The 18,046-nt window shown below is 32.1% G+C and overlaps 1 protein-coding gene across 2 annotated transcripts in view; it reads right to left on the bottom strand.

Annotated features, from left to right (window-relative positions):
- Positions 1-16,169, bottom strand: part of LOC150103434 (lon protease homolog 2, peroxisomal-like) — a 641,828-nt gene extending 625,659 nt beyond the window's left edge. Inside the window, exon 1 of one of the 2 annotated variants that reach the window (XM_090397545.1) lies at positions 16,115-16,169. In XM_090397545.1, coding sequence (XP_090253671.1) covers positions 16,115-16,134 — 20 coding nt within the window. In that variant the 5' untranslated portion in view covers positions 16,135-16,169. Of the gene's footprint in view, positions 1-13,708; positions 13,918-16,114 lie in introns of those variants that run through there. The other variant, XM_090397547.1, reaches the window with a different exon arrangement.
- Positions 16,170-18,046: the final 1,877 nt, after the last annotated feature.

Here is an 18,046-nt window from a genome sequence, read left to right as displayed (position 1 = left end):
TTTACTGAATTTATTTATTTTTGTATTTTTTACATAATGCAGAAATCATGCGGCTTGAAAAAGGAGCTTTTTCAAGCCGCATCAGGCTTCCATCAGTCTACTAATTGTACGGTGAACAATTATGTTCATCACTTGGCACAGACGTATTTCTGGTGAAATATCAAAGCAAGCCATTAAGATTAATGACTATAAAAAAAACAAGAAGGAAACAAACATATACAGTCATAAAAAAGGGAAGTTCAGATTTTTGTACGGAGACATCATTTATTAGAAGTGGATCTAGAGTTTCTATCAGATTTTTAAAAAATTAAACTGGTACAATAATAATTTTTCTTCTTTTTTTGGTTATAGTAACCAAAAGAAGAAGAAAGACTATTATGTCTGGAAATATAATAGGGGAAGAAAAAAATCTCCTAGTGGTCTTGACAAGAGGCCTAGTTTAACAATAGAAACCACTGCCGAGTAGGATATCCACTGCATCACATTGACGTTAAAGTTAACACCTCATAACTTTGTATAAAACTGCATTATACTGTTCGGATTTAAATTTCGGTTTATCAATATTTCCGTTCTTTTTGCGATCACCATCATGATATCTATGACAAGATTACTTATCTTCTTCATAAGGCCGAGATCAGTTGGTGGTATTTTTGTAAAAATCCGAAGAGTATCAAAAATTATAACGCAGTGTATTGAATAATATAATACGTTTTTGCATATAATTTTGTTTGGCCTAATTTTGCCAATACAGATTCAGCTGAAATAAATTCCCTAAATTTTAATATAAATCTTAAATACCATTTCATTAAATTCCATTCAAAAAATATAGAATTATCTGTTGTAATTATTTTGTGGATAAAATGCGCATCAGTTTGAAAGTAAAACTGAATTACATGGACTGCTTGTTGTATGCATCCTAAATCCCAAAGTTGATTATATTCCTTTTAGCCAAAGAGGAGTTATTGCACTAATCATTTCAACACCTGTTATCCCTTTTGTGTCCTGTAGTGACCTGATAGCAACAAAAATTGGAATGCTTCGAGAAAGTATACCGTAAGGATTACAAACACCAAACTGGAGTAAAATCTGTATATCCAGAGTGTTTCAGAAATAATTTGCGTATATTCGTAAGCTTACATATTTTGCGTAACGCATCTAACAAGTGAATGAAGAAAGCATTTTTAAAAGTAATGAAATTAATTATATATAAATAAAATATAAAATTATTTTAAAGTGTATATATATACATATATCATGTCAAAATTTTATAGGTTTCTGTGAAATATAACATATAATTGTTAATTATTTCTGATTACTCCAAATATCTTACGTTTTCAGGGTCTCTCAACATTAAAATTCCAAACAATACTCTAAATACTGTACTCTAATTTACAGAATTCTCTTCTTACTACTACTACTACTACTAATTTCTTTTAATAACAATAACAGTAATAATTTACAATTATATTGTTCAGAGTTACATAAGTTGTATAATATTACATGTTGTAGTTTACTATTTTTTTTTCAAAGTTGGGTGTGATTAACAGTATTTACACATATGCAATCAAAATATTATATTTCCTAATTCTCACAAACATACAGTATAAACTCATTATTTACATTTGTTATTACATTACTTATATTTATTACAGTTATTACATATATTTGATTACATTCATTTGATTACATTAGATACATTGGTTTTACATGTGATAAGTGCATTACATGCATTTGGTTACATATGATACATTCTTTTCTTTTTTCTTTTTTTTTATCTTGGATGAGAAGTAATTTCTCAGTTTTCATCCTTGAAGCTTATATGTAAGCTTATCTGAGGATGACACCAGTTGGTTATTATTTATTGGTTTGTTTGCTGTGTTGGGAAGCTACGAAATCTATGACTGAGAAATTCGCGCGCACGCATCCCCCCCCCCCACACACACATACATGCAATAACTTGGAATGTATTGATGCATCACTGAACTATATTGTGTTTCATTAAGTTTGTATGGTATTTTGGGTGCGTGTTTCTTGTTCATAGTATGTCCTTAGAGCTCTTTTCAGGCTATTGTAGTTTGTACGGTTTCTGTATTCAAAAGGTAATTTGTTTATCATGTCTGGGATGTAGAAATTTCGCGTGGCCTTTCCGTAGTGATTATTGTATTTATATGTGATATAGTTAGTTGTCTGAGGTCTTGTTATGCGATATGTGTTTCTGACTGTCCTGTAGTTGGCATCGAAATAATGTTTTAGCAAAGCTGCATAGTGACATAAATGTTTTGCTGTCAGTATTTTGTATTCTGACATTGCAGTGTATATAATGTCGTTATTGTCTCTTTGTTCCCAAAAGATCAGTTTTATCATTTTGTACTGTAACGACATTAATCTATTTAGTTTGTAGGGTGCACCGAAAGCAATCGTTGTTATAGCGTATCATAGTATATTTTGACACAGTGCTTTGTATATTAGTGTTTTTAGGCGTGTGGGAACTACCTTTGAGAGGTAGCTGATTAATATCGTGCGTGTAAATGTTGAATAGAGTTGGGGAGAGACAGCTCCCTGTGGCACTCCACAGGTTACTGGTAGCTTTCCACTTCGGTTTGGCCCGATACGTGTGATATGCTTTCTATTTTGGAGATTAATTTTAATATTAATAATAATAATAATAATAATAATAATAATAATTAATATTCGAGTATATTTTACGCCAATTTATAACAATTTATAATTTAGATTTGAAAATACAGAACTGAACATACAAAACAGTACGGAATATTTTAGTATTATAAGTGAATACTTTTCATGGAAAACCAGAACTCATTACAGGAAGTCCTAACCATGCTAATCGTCTTAACTTAGAGAATTGAGTTTCCATAGTACCATCGTAATGACAACAGCATCCTTTGGTTGGAAAGCCTCAAGTCCCGGGAAGAACTTTTATAGGCCTTTTCAAATAAAGGTGAGTTAGCTGGTCTCGTACGGCGGTGAGCGTGTTTTTCCTTCTTCTGCTAAAATTTTAAAACAAAGGAAAATAGTCTCCTCACAAAAATGTTATAAACCTTCTTTGGAAATTAAATAGTTCATTTACTGCAGATAACATCTGTGTAAATATACAAATTACCCAACAGTTATAATTATAAAAATTAGTGAAATGATTATGAAGACTGTCATGAGACATAATTGCATACTGAAACCTAAAATCTAAAGAAAAATTGAAACTAAGTGCTATTTGGAATTAAGTTGAAGAAATTTCTTAATCACTACAGATCCAAAACTGCAACTTCTCATGCTAGGGATTCTTTATACGAAATTCAAAATAAATATATATAAAGGATAATAATAAAAATTTGTATATAATTTTTGAATAAACGATTGCTGAATAACAATGACAGTCAAACTAATTTCTCAATTTGTGTGTGTGTGTGTGTGTGTGTGTGTGTGTGTGTGTGTGTGTGTGTGTGTGTGTGTGTGTGTGTGTGTGTGTGTGTGTGTGTGTGTGTGTGTGTGTGTGTGTGTGTGTGTGTGTGTGTGTGTGTGTGTGTGTGTGTGTGTGTGTGTGTGTGAGAGAGAGAGAGAGAGAGAGAGCCTTCCCGTGAGAGACTGTCATAGTTTTTGATTTAAATGAGTGATCTGGCCAACCAGAACAAGAAATGCTGTTCTTTGGCTAAAACCATAAAAGAACTAATACTGGTTATATATTTTATCTTGAATTTTATCGCTTTTATCTACAGATAAACGTTATATTTATGATGTGTTTCATGATGCGTTTCGATATGGAAATTTAAATCCCTGCCAGTCTACAGTATGTACACAGTGAAAACTGAGTGATTCGAATACAGTGAAATGTTGACATGAACTTGATGCAATCGGAAAATAGTACGATATATTATAATTAAGAAACAGATAAAATCTATAAATATAATAAAATCATATCTGTGCATATAACTCTAATCAATTAGACTTCGAATTAAAATATGAATTTGAAACTCATTTCTAATAATCATATTTATCTCTGTTTGGACTTGTAATGTGAAGATAATAGATGAACAAGAAAACTTTCTTTGACGACCTTCTTATTGTATGAAACCTTTTGATTCAATAAGAACTTTTGTTGATTTATAAATCAACAAAAAGTTACTTCTGGAATTAGTTTGTAAGAAAGCAAATTCCAGAATAAAATGAAATGAGAAAAAAATCGAAATTAAAAATTATTACTATTTTTTTTTACTCCCTCTTTAATGTCTGTTCTTCCAAAAGTAATTTTAAGTGACCCATTTTTCGCATTTCTCAAGCTTGTAAACCACAGACCAGAAGTAAGTTTGCTTTAGTACTTCCTCGTTTACTTTTTTTCACGCCCAGTCTCTCACTCGCGACATAGTAAACGCATTTTCTTAAATCTATTCCACAGCTGAAGCGTTAAAGATTAGTATTGCATGTTAAGATGATTTATTTCCTTTTCATTAGAATACTTTCAGGTTTAGAATACACTTTTCTTTTTTTCATTTCATTAATTAAACCGAGCAAAGTACCATCGGCCAAAAAAGTATTTTTCCTTTTGCTGCTTTCCTGTAACTGTAAAAGGAAGAAAGAACGTAAAGTTGCTTCTGCGCAGATATGAACAACAACAACAACATTACTTTTAACCCTGAAAAGAACTGACAAAATAGGGAAATAAATTGAAATTGAGATCAGGAAGCTTATACATGCATTTTAGAATGTCGTTCAGGTTGACATTTATGGCATTTCATATTAAATGAATTCAAAAGAGATTAAATCAAGTCCCAAAATCAGTTTAAATTGAAAATTACAAGATTATTTTTTTAAATAAATAAATGCAATTTATTTTCCCAGTCATTTATCACACCACTGTGAGACTTAGGAGTTATTCATAAATAAATTAGCTTCTGGATTTTAGATTACATTCTTTAGCGCAAAGGGCTACACTTGATAAATGTCATTCCATGCGTAAAGACTTTAGCGTTTACATTTATAATCTCTCTCTTATGTAGTACAAATATCCCCAAAACGCTTGAAGTTAATTCGATATCCTGACTATAAATATAAAATAAAGATTATATTATATTTTATTTAATAATAAAATGATAAATTCATGTACTATTACAATGTAATAATATTGGTTTCTATGTAGCATTGTGATAACTTCCAAAACCAAAGATACTCGTAACTTAGGGTTCGATTCGTCGCTTATTAGTAAATTTTTCTGCGTCTGTTTCCCACGGATTTTAGAGTTAGGCGCACTTGGGTGCACGTCAGAAGTTTTATCTTCCGGATTTTCCTCAGATTGTTGACTTCTCCTACAACTCAGCAAATTCTCCATTAAACAATACAATAAAATCTATACTGTATACAATAAATACTATTTAAGATGAAGGAGATGACGAAAGATAAAAACTAGCTATCTTATCGATAAACAAAACAAAACAAACAAACAAAAAAAAGCGATACCCTTTGTTTAGAAAGGACATCGCACAACCACTGCTACTCGAATCTCATATGGGACCGAAGAACCTTTATAAGGACCTCAGCCGAAGGTGAGTGATTCGGTTTCATCAAGTCCTGGCAGTGGTTTCCAGAAACTTGGATTTGTCTTCCAGGAAACTCAGAGGAAATTAGTTTCCCTCATAATCTGATTTTGCTTTCCTTACCATAGTCTTTTCTAGTGTATGCTCTGTACAATGCTGCTCTATTCACCATCCTTTCCCATGTACGAGATACACCATACCAGCTTCTTGATTTACTCTTTTAATTACTCTTGAAATGTATGTAATAACGCTTTAAGCTATCATCTTGTCATATCATAATTTCCTGTATGTGTTTCTATATGCATCCTTTCCTAGACGAAACTTTCATATGCCTGACAACCTCTTATGTCACGAATCTCTATGGTTGCTCGCTCCAAGTAAAGATTATTATCAGATTCAAAAAGCTTGATATGGAAGTGCCCTCTCTTACATGCTGTAAGAAAATTTCTTTCCCCTTCCCGTCTCATGTACTACTTCCTCTTTCTAGTTTACGTTCCTATAGTTAAAGTTCTGCATTAAACATTAAGAAAAAAGTCAACTGAAATGATTATATTACTCTATAGTCTTAAGGTCAAAGATGCTTGCAGCCATAAAATAGGATCTCATATGGAATACAGTATATCACTATTTTATTCTTTCATGTGACTATTTCGCTAATGTGAATATGTCCCTATGTTTAACAATTTTCAAGAATGCATATCATATGCAACAAGTGTTTTTTTTTTGTTATTTATTTGTAAATTTATTTATTTATTCATCTTATATTCCGGTTTATTTAATATTAAAGTGAACTGTTTTGGACTAAGATCATCAGACTATTATCTAATGCAAGAGCTGTTAACAGGATAAAGAACTGGAAATGTAGGCTTAAAAACCATTACAGATTAACCTTTAATCAATGTTGTTGTCAATGAACAATTAAAGAAACAGAATTGAAAATATATCCTTTCGTATATTATATAGTTATTACTTTCACACCGATTTATATTTTCTCCAAATACATTAGAAAAACAAACATGAAAAAGTTTTCTTTTATATTTGAAAAACGAGAAATAAATTTCTGTTACGTAATATAATTTTGATGCCCTCGTTTCCCTGACCTTATAAGACTATAATCTTCCCCTCTACCCAAAGGAATTATATATTATTATTATTATTATTATTATTATTATTATTATTATTATTATTATTATTATTATTATTATGAAGCTATTTCATAGCTTCCCAATACAGCAAATAAATCAATAAATAATAACTGGTGTTATCCTCAGATAATCTCACAAATAAGCTTCGAGGATGAAAGCTGAGAAAATACATCTCATCTCATCCAAGACATCCAAGATTATTATTATTATTATTATTATTATTATTATTATTATTATTATTATTATTATTATAAGAGAGACCTCCAGGGAGTAAGGAATTCATCGAGAGAGGCCACATACTAAACGCACTACTCATACTTATTCTTGAATTCATTCACACTGCTTGCACTCACAACATCCAATAGAAATCCATTCCAATTACGCACCACCGTATAAGAGAAAAATCTTGCCCCCACCCCCTTCTTAGCGGCATTCATTCTTATCTTCCAAGGATGCCTTTTGTCCTTTCCCCACCCTCCATAAATTGAAAAATTCCATCAATTGAAATGCTATATGACCGTTTTAGAAGTTTGTAAGTCTCAATCATATCACCCTCTTTTTCCTGTTTGCTAGCGTCTGCAGTCTACAAATTCTCAATCTGTCTTCATAATCAGTATTCCATAATCCTGATATCATTTTTAACACTCTCATTTGCATTGTTTCCACTATATCAGAATCACAATGGAAACCAGGCGACCAGACCTGTGCACAATAGTGCAAGGGAGGTCTTATCAAGGCCTTGTAAAGAGGCAAAATGACATCATTATCTTTACATGTTAAAGTTCATTTCAGCATTGCAATTATCTTTTGAGTTGTATTTGCAATCTTTACTACATGGCCCTGAACTTCAACTTGCTATCTACTAGCACTCTCCAATATCCCTAGCCTCATCAGCTTCTTCTAGCATAATCCCACCAATATAATACGACAATGATATTTAATCAGGCTAAAGTGAATGACTTTACATTTACTGAGAGCAGAAGACTGATACAGTTAGAAGGACACTAACATCCATTTCCCATACTCACAATTCCAGCCTATTCAAATCATTCTGCAAGTAATGCATATCAGCAGCATTTCATTATCCTGCATATCTTTTCGCCATCAGAAAATAGCTGTATGTTGCCTGCCAACTCCTTCCCAATATCATTGAACAACAGTGGACCAAGCGCTCATCCTTCTGATACACCAATGGTTATCTTAAATCTTGCAGTCATATACTCCCCCCCCCCATATACCACTTTTTGATATCTGTCAGTCAGTCATTCTCTTATCCACGCTAATATTCTATAACCCAAACCCATATACTCCAATTTATGCAACAGCTTACCATGATGTATTCTGTCAAAATCCTTAGTAAAATCCAAAAGTATCATGATGTATCCATTCCCCCTTGTCTAGTTCAATGGTGACATTGTTATAGACTGCGAGCAAGTTGCTAAAGCTAAAGCATGATCATCCATTAGTAAACCCATGCTGTTCATTGCAAAGTAGAGATTCACTGTCAACCCATTTCTGAATGCAAGCCCTAACCAATTTTTTCAAAATCTTCACCACCACTCCTGAGATACTAACTGGTCGATAGTTGCATACGTCGGTCATTGCATCACCCTTGTGCAATGGAATTACCATACATTCCTGTGGAATCTTCCCTGTTCTGAGACTCATATTAAACTGCTTAGTCAGAAAACAAAAGTGAAAACAAAAGAAAAAACAAAACGTGACGAAATGATGAAAAGTCATCATATGATATGTTGGTGAAAAGTCACTTTACTCTTCTGGCTTAATTTAGCGAGCAACTGTAGTTTTCATGAATAGGTTTATATATATATATATATATATATATTAGGATAACCAAGCAATTTTATATGCTTGGTCATTTTAGCTCCTAATCCCAAGTATGCAAACAATTAAGTTTGCGCCTGAAACAAAGTTCAAGTCTAAAGATGGTACAACACCAGGGCAACTCATTGTAAAGGTGGTTAAAGCTTTGATCACTATTCTTAGTATTTTCCCATAATGTAAAGCACATCTCACTAGAAGATGTATACTGCAATGCATTATGGGTGGGGTCACTACCCAGACCGGTTTCGACCTTTTTTGAGGTCTCCTCAGTGAGTAGCATTATGGGTAGTGACCCCACCCATAATGCATTGCAGTATACATCTTCTAGTGAGATGTGCTTTACATTATGGGAAAATACTAAGAATAGTGATCAAAGCTTTAACCACCTTTACAATGAGTTGCCCTGGTGTTGTACCATCTTTAGACTTGAACTTTGTTTCAGGCGCAAACTTAATTGTTTGCATACTTGGGATTAGGAGCTAAAATGACCAAGCATATAAAATTGCTTGGTTATCCTAATATACAATATACCCAAGTTAAAAATTTATTCCCATATATATATATATATATATATATATATATATATATATATATATATATATATATATATATATAAATATATATATATATATATATTTATATATATATATATATATTTATATATATATATATATATATATATATATATATATAAATATATATATATATATATATATATATATATATATATATATATACATACATATATATATATACATATATATGTATATATATATGTGTGTATATATATATATATATATATATGTATGTATATACATATATATACATATATACATATGTATATACATATACTGTATATATATAAACATATATATATATATATATATACATATATATACATATGTATATACATACATATATACATATATATATATACATATATATATATATATATATATATATATATATATGTATATATATACATATATATATATATGTATATATATATGTATATATATACATATATATATATATATGTATGTATATACACATATATATACATATATATATATATGTATATATATACACATATATATATATATATATATATATATATATGTATATATATGTATATATATATATATATATATATATGTATATATATACATACATATATATATATATATATATATGTATATATATATGTATGTATATATACATACATATATATATATATATGTATATATATATGTATATATATATATATATATATATATATATATATGTATATACATACATATATATATATACATATACATATATACAGGGTGTTCGGGATAAATTTGACAGTTTCGTAAGGAAAAAGAAAATCTTCTTTGTATCTATTAAATTTAATGAATTGACAAAAAAACATTACAGGCAGAGTTAATTACAATACTATCAATAAGATTTACTCAAAATAACCACCATTAGCATCGATCACAGCTTCAATTCTGCTTCGGAACCTCGAACAAGCTGATGCTACAGTCTCCCTGGGAAGGGCCGCAAAAACTGTTTTAATTTTATCCATTAACTGGGCTTTTGTATTACTGGAAGTGCGATTGGTGTCTTTTTCAACTGCGCCCCATACAAAATAATCCATGGGGTTAAGGTCTGGGGAGTTTGGAGGCCAAACATTTGGACTGGTGAAGTCGTAGAAATTTTCAGACAACCATTTTTGACTTTTCCCAGAGGTGTGGCAAGGGGCCGAATCCTGCTGCCATACATACGGCCTACCATTGGCTACCCTTGTTATCCAGGGCTTGACTACAGTTAGCAACTCCACGAACAAAGCCCGAATTCCAATGCCAGGGTTCTTCAACACCTGTTCCTGCAGATTTGCGAGGAATTCTGCTGTACGAACGCAATCAGATCGTCTGCCAGGGATCTTTCTTCTTGCTACATCCTCGTAGTCACCATTGCAAGTCTCTAGTTCATGCCTGATTGTTTTTACTGTATTCAGGGAGCATTGGGCAGCAGTCGTAATATCCTTATTTTGATGGCGGGCACGAATCATCATGATACAAGTTATTCTCTTCCATGATTCAGGTGGGTTCCAGCTATCCATCCTTTCTGACATCTTGTATATGAATGAAGAAGGGTCCAAACTTTTAAATGAAGAGAAGTGTGTGTTAATACATGTAACTTACGGAAAAATATAATTAATTATAAATATGTCAAATTTATCCCGAACACCCTGTATATATATAAATTAAATTATTTCAGTTTAAAATCAAAAAAATCATAAAACTAACAAGTAAAATAATATTAAATTGCATACACTTACCTTTTAAGAATGTATTTTTCAGTTTAAATTTGTTTCACTATATTTGTTTCACAATTTCATTTCACACTTTCACTCAGTGACTCACTAGACACAGAGGGCAAACGAACTGTCACTGTTCATTACAGCAATCAACGTTTTTTTTCACAAATCAGAAAGAGATGAACCAAAAACAGGAACACGTGTTTTATTGCTGCAATAAAACACGTGTTCTATGGCTATCCCACCATGGGCCAAAATAGGCCAACCCATAATAAAATTTTAAGACAGACAAAGCGTCCCAGAGTAGAGGGTGTAAGATTTCAAATCTCAATCACTTTTACGATTATAATTTGTGGAATAGTTTTTACTCGATCCCGGGAGAAGTGTCCCCCCCCCCCTCTGAGGATGCCCATGACCATGCGATTGCATTTTTATTGATGTATGAAAGTTTTGAGAGTACATAGCACATCAGCACTCATCTTAATTGGTCCAATGCAATTAATTGCAGGATAACTTTGAATACTTCTGCATAGAGTGGGGGAACAATCTGCTGGTTTAGGATTTATTAGAAAACAATAGTGAAGAAGAATGCTATATTTGGTTGGTATATTTGAAACACTCAAAGATGAAAATATGTGAATCATCATTTATAGGACATGTAAGAATAGGAAAGAATAAGTGTGAGTAGAAACACTTTCATTAATGGTAAACAAATTATTAATAACTATCATTTGTGATATGTGTGCATCCTATAAGTTGTTGGGTAGAGCAAATAGCACGATCCTATGAAGTCTAAACATGAATAAGTGAATTTATGATGGCATAATTAAATAAAAAACTTATGAAGAGAGAGAAAGTATTGAAGGAATAAATATGGTTTGATGGAGAGCAAATCATCTCGTAAAATTTGTTGCATTTGTTGCATATGTTATGTGTATTTCTCTAGTTTGCATATATTTTGCTCTGTTTTCCAAGAATTTAATTTTGTTTACTAGGACTCAGTATACATAACATCTGATCATTATCGGAATTATGCACACCTTCGGGAATACTACATCCATTATCCATTAGGTTTTTTTTTTTTTTTTTTAGCATCAGCGGTTCTTCTGTCTTATCAATCTCACATATGCTGGTATTTTGTTGTAGATCAACAAGGTCTTATAATACACAGAATATTCATTTTTATTCAGGAATAGATATTTTTTTACCGTCTGTTGTTTCCGAAGACTAGAATAAAAATGTATATATACCATTAAATAACTTTGCAACCTCAAAATATGCTAAAAAACAATTTGCTTTTTCCTCCTAACATCCACTTTAAAATTTTCAGTTCCAGAAAACATGTGTAACAGCTGTTTGTAATACAGCCATCGGATACAGAAAGCACTCAAATCATGATAAGTGACAACGTTCAATTGGATTGGTTGACACAATAACCAATCACAGCCGCTAGGTGCTGTCCTCGCCTTCTCAGTGATTTAAAAATACTACAATGCTAAGAATTTAACCTGCATCCTGTGTGGTGGCCGGTATAAGAATAGTTCCACTGTAGCCCATGCATGTCGTACGAACCGACTAAAATGGGTACCCAGGGAGGGTAATGGATGGCAATGCTGTAGCCAATGAAGTTTTAACTGAGGCTCGGCTATTGCTGTTACCCTCCTGCCATGATCAGAGCTTATAGCTCTATATTACACCATCCATACATTTTCTTTTACAGATAACAGGGAATATGAAAAGCATTCTTGCTTCAACCATCTAGCCAAAAAAAAAAAAAAAAAAAAATTGACCCGCTGCGCCCTCTTTACATCTTTTCGAAGGGCTCAAAGGTGTATGCATGTTGAATCACACCCGGGGCTATCAACGCGAACGTGACGCAATCTTTACGCGTCGAAAAGTGTCCTATTCATGAAGCACTAACGCTTTATTACCTCGCTAAGAGGACAATGAGGCATTAGTATATTGTGTTCAATTTTAGTAATCGCGCGAAGTCTGCAAACAATTGGGGGAGTCTTTAACGGGAATAAATGCAAAAATATAATATCGGTGATACTGATATTTCGTGGATGAGCACCGTATGTTGTACTTCCGAAGAACCTTGGCTAATTTGGGAGAGACGGAGCTGATGTAAGGTAGAGAAACGTTGCCTTCAACATGTTGTATCCTCATTATGGCGAGGGAGTGGATTAAACAGAAATTTGTTAATAGTTTTTTTTGGAAATAGCCATTCTGTTGAAAAGTAGTCCGGAGGAAATTAAGTTCTTTGTTTAGTTTTTCTTCGTCATAAAGAAGGAAACGAGTCCAATGTCGAAATGATTCCAAACTTTTGTGGGGGATAATGGTGAGACTGAGCGTGGAGTAGGTTTTGTGTGGGTAGGTTTTCTGTAAATCGAAATCTTCAATTTCTCTGCTGAATGGGTCAGTTTAACATCCAAAAAAAAAAGGAAGAGAACCATTAACTTCTAACTCAGCTGTAAATTTGATGTTTGGATGTTGATTATTCAGATGGCCTAGGAAATTTTGAAGATATTCATGGTCCTGGCTCCAAACTAAAAAAAATGTCATCTATGTATCTTTTCCAAATTGTAGGTTTTAAAGGAAAGGAGGAGATAGCTTTCTCTTCAAAATCTTCGAGGTAGATGTTAGCAAGTACTGGTGACAATGGGTTTCCCATAGCTAGAACAGAATTTTGTTTGTAGATAGTACTTCCATACTTGAAATATCCTGAATGAACACAGTGAGTTAATATGGCCATGATCTTCTTGGATAAGTTAGTTTTCAATAACAAGAGAACTTATTCTGTAGGAACATTGGTAAATAAGGAAACTAATAAAAAATTAATAAAAGATTAATACAAGATGATGACTTACCGGAGAAACATTTTAGAAATTTGGAAAGGTTATAGGCTGGATCAGTCATAGAGGGATGTTTTCTTTATGGGTTTTAGGCAATCCATATAACCGAGGGTTTAATTGATGGAGAGAAAGAGATAAACGTATGTTCCTCGGGAATTCTGTTGTTCTCAAAAGGTTGTTTGTGCGATTATGAATTTCTCGTGTAGGATCTTTCGAGGATCGAGTAAGTGTTATGAAAGACAAAATGCCTCGTTAAATGTCATCTATAAAAATTTATTCCAATAAAACTGGATTTTCAGCTTTATATAATATAATTTTGTTTATTGCCTGCTTCCGAAACAAATACAATAACAAATAGTTTAATATGAATCAAAATGTTAAAGTGAAGTGCACGTAGTTACAAGGGCGGAGTTCTAGCAGACTGCTTGTTTGTTCATATCATAAATACAGTATTTACTAACCTAAATTTCAGTATGCGCACACAATCGGAAATATCTGCTGCTAACATACGATTCGCATGATTACAGTGAAGGGTTGTTTATTTGCTCATAGTTTCTAAAATTAGACACCTGCTGTTTTAGCTTTACTTGTAACCTGTTTTAATCAAGGATTAAATACGATACGATCTTTTCCTAGCATTTAACGACACAAGGAGTTCAGTGTAATGATTTAAAATTCGATGAACAGAAGCTTTGAATTTAATGTTGAGGATTATTGACTGTAGTAATGAAGTCTACACATGCTAACAGCTGTCACTGAATGAATGGCAATTTTTCTTAAAATATTACTTAAAAGAACTAGCTTATGTTACATCCCGTTAAAATCTAGACTCTTATTTTTCACTTAACAAAACATATTTGTCTGAATGTGAGGCCCTGAATATTAATTCATCGTAATTCTGAGAGTTATTATTATTATTATTATTATTATTATTATTATTATTATTATTATTTATTTATTTATTTATTTTTACATATGATGCTGATGAACAGTCGTATCGATTGTTTATCAGCAGAAGTGTCCGTAAAACTTAAAATCACACATTTATATTCCTTGTGAAATATAAAAATACAGACTGTAATCATTGAAATACAAAAACCCCAAGATACTAACCGCCTTATAAATAATATTCTTCGCCTCCTAGATGGGATTTGAATTTGGAGTCTTTGCAAATGAATATCTCTGATACCGACTGAATTATGGAGACAACACGGATTTAAGGGTAAGTGAAGATGAATAAAGTCGCCTATATCGTAAAGGTTGTTAAGACAGGCAGAAGATTGATACAGTTAGAAGGGCACTAACAAGTGGATACAAAGATGCGGTTTTCCATTTACATCACTTAGATCAGGCAGCATTCTTACTGATATAAGCTGATCTGATTTAGTCATCATGATTTTAAAGCGATAAGAGAATATTTTCAAAAGGTCCAAAGATGAATAATTAAAGTAAAAGCGGAACTACGGAACATTGTCTATGGTAATGGATTAAAAAAAATATTAATTGCAGAGTTTCATGTTTTGGAGAAGCGCATGATTACATTATTCTTTAATTGTTCTGATACTTATTATATTTTCATAATGTATTCATAATTATTTTTGCGTAAAATAAAATGCAAATTACGAATGCTAGTATTATGGTTTATCTCTAGCATTAAGCTGAACTACTGAAGTTTAAGGAATATTATTAATTTAAAATAATAAAAAAAAACATGAAATTTCAAGGGTTTCTTACACACGGAAACACGTGCAACTAAACAATAACACAAATTGCGTACAACACCTTTCAATTTGGAAAATTGGTTCTTCCAAAGACGGAAAGAAAATAGAAGAGGAAAGGGATCTGTTCGATAGAGGAAACGTTCCACTTCTCTATAACGTAAGAAATCTATTGTTCTTCAGGCTATTTTTATAGAGATATCTTTTGTTCTTTGTGGATAGTTTTGATAGCAAAAGTAGGCCTGAATAACTTACGGAATTCGACACCCTCCTAAGAGATAAAACACACTTCATTCTTCCGCTACGGTTCTTGTCCCCCCCCCCCCCACACACACATAAAGATTTTTGTTTTCTTGTTGTTATTGTTGTCTTAGATCTTACCAGGTGTAACTGTTAAGACGGTGAGAAGGCCCGGAACCTACTTTTAACAATCAGTGTTGTAATCCATCCAAAGGAACCGGTCTAATAGTCATCTTGACATACTTGAAAGAACACGACTGCAAAGTAATAGCCAATGTGTTTCCTCTCTCTCTCTCTAAGCCTCACACAAAAGAGGAAAGTTGACAACTATATAAAAAATAAACACTATTCCAATTTAAAATGTACAAACTCAGTTCTTGTATAATTAAAATATCAAATTGTTTCTCTGCATCTTATGGTGTTCTATCGTAAGAAATTTCTCAATAAGACGGTTTCTGCTTACCTAAACAGTTTTTTTTTCATCTTTTGAATAATTAAAGTAGGCTTTTTTTCGAAACTTGACTACATTTAGTTTTTCTCTGATTCTTAACGTTGAAGAATGCAATGGGTGCTTCTAATTAATTACATTTCTTATAATCTCAAAATTAAATCTGAAAAATAGCGTTTCTTAATATTTTTTTCCCTCTAGCCCTGCTTTTCAATGAAAACATTTATTCAGTTCGCGGAGGATATAGCATTTATCCTTCGGCTGGAAAAACAAAACAAAGAGAGAGAGAGCGAGAGAGAGAGAGAGAGAGATGAAACTGTTCAATCTTAAATCGATTTCAGCCGTTTCAAATATATTAGCATGCTTCGCTATTTAATATTTGCGAATCAGGATTATTTGCAATCACTATGTTGAAAAACAAACAACAAAATCGATTATCGTTGGAAAATAAGCTTCTTTAATTGCATTTCAAAAAATGAATCACGCAAGAAGTGCGACTACTACTACACCGCAAAATCCTCTCTGTATTTAGGAGACCCACGATGTAACGAGCCACAAAGAAAGCTCTCAGGGAACAAACAAAAATTCTTCAAAACAAAAACAAAAAAGATCCTCAAGATATACCTTGGAAAGCTTGTTGCTAGGATGCAAAAATCGAGTAAGTAAGGTAATTACTTACAGATAAATATTCAAAACAATACATTAAAAATAACCGGGATTATTATTTTCTGAAGCAATTTTTGAACTAAAATATTAGTTATTGATATTTAGTACACTACTGAAAATGCCTGATTTTGATAACAGAAAGAAACAAATAGTACAGCTGTTTTTTTTTTCTTCTTTGAGGCACCCACAAAAATGAGCTATAATTTAATTCGCCATTATAGAATCGGACATGAAGGAGGAACGACAGGAATTTTGATAATGCACCATTAAAAAATAAATAAACAGTTTAAACCTCACTGCATGTTTCTTGAGTGAGTTTTATAGGAATGAGATCGGTTTGTAGTTCGTGTTTCAATTGGTTGTTATAAATAACCAGTTAATCTAACCAATTTAAATACGAAAACAAGAATAGAAAATTATTTTAAAAAATGCTAATAAATCACGAAGTAAAAGACTGATAAATAAAGAACCAGGAACAAAGAGACAGCCATGGTGGGAATATTAAAAACGAGTTCGGTTGTGAACAGATATTTTGGCAGGTTCTTTATCACAAGAGTGAGTCCATAAATTATCTGAAACTGGATGTCGGTTTCTTTTTTCTTTTTCTTTTCTTTTTTTTTTGGTTGTTTCTTTCTGTTTTGATAATGATTTAGAATAAAGAATTTTCAGCTGTTAATATCTAGACGATATCGTAATAACTCGGGAACATGGTGAGTTTAAAACATGTGATTAATTAGCTAATTCGGTCTCTTAATTTTTGCCCAGGTACTCCTCCTGACTTTCCTTAAAATTGCGAAGGGAACTTTCTATGCATTTGACTGCATGCATTCAACTAAGAAATGAACTTTGTCCATTATGTTGCAATATATGATTTATAAATCCTGATAAATCGAAGTTCGTTTTTTTCCCTCGTAAAAAGAACACGACATACAATAGTTGAACCTCCAAAAAATAATTTTGGAGTTTCGTATAAAGAGAAGCTAATATAACGAAAAAATATACGGAAAGGCATTTTTCGTTTTTCAACCGTCTTGGATTTCGTGCAAGATAGTATTATGTCATGAATTTGTCATCCTTCCATATATTTGGATAGCCAAACGCCCTCTGAAATAATAACTGGGTTTTTCACATAGCTCAGAATTATTGTAATTGCACAACAATAGCCTGTTAGAAAATTCGTATGAAGTCATGAATCACAGTTCATACTCATCCTATAAAAGTAATTTGTTTAAGTTTGGCAGTAACTAGGCGAACGGTATCGACCCATCATTTGAACGAAGT

This window comes from Typopeltis vanoorti, chromosome 9, assembly GCF_054136105.1.
Source record: "Typopeltis vanoorti isolate ZY-2024b chromosome 9, IOZ_Tvanoo_1.0, whole genome shotgun sequence".
NCBI lineage: Eukaryota > Metazoa > Arthropoda > Arachnida > Uropygi > Thelyphonidae > Typopeltis > Typopeltis vanoorti.
This window is presented reverse-complemented; position numbering and strand designations above follow the sequence as displayed.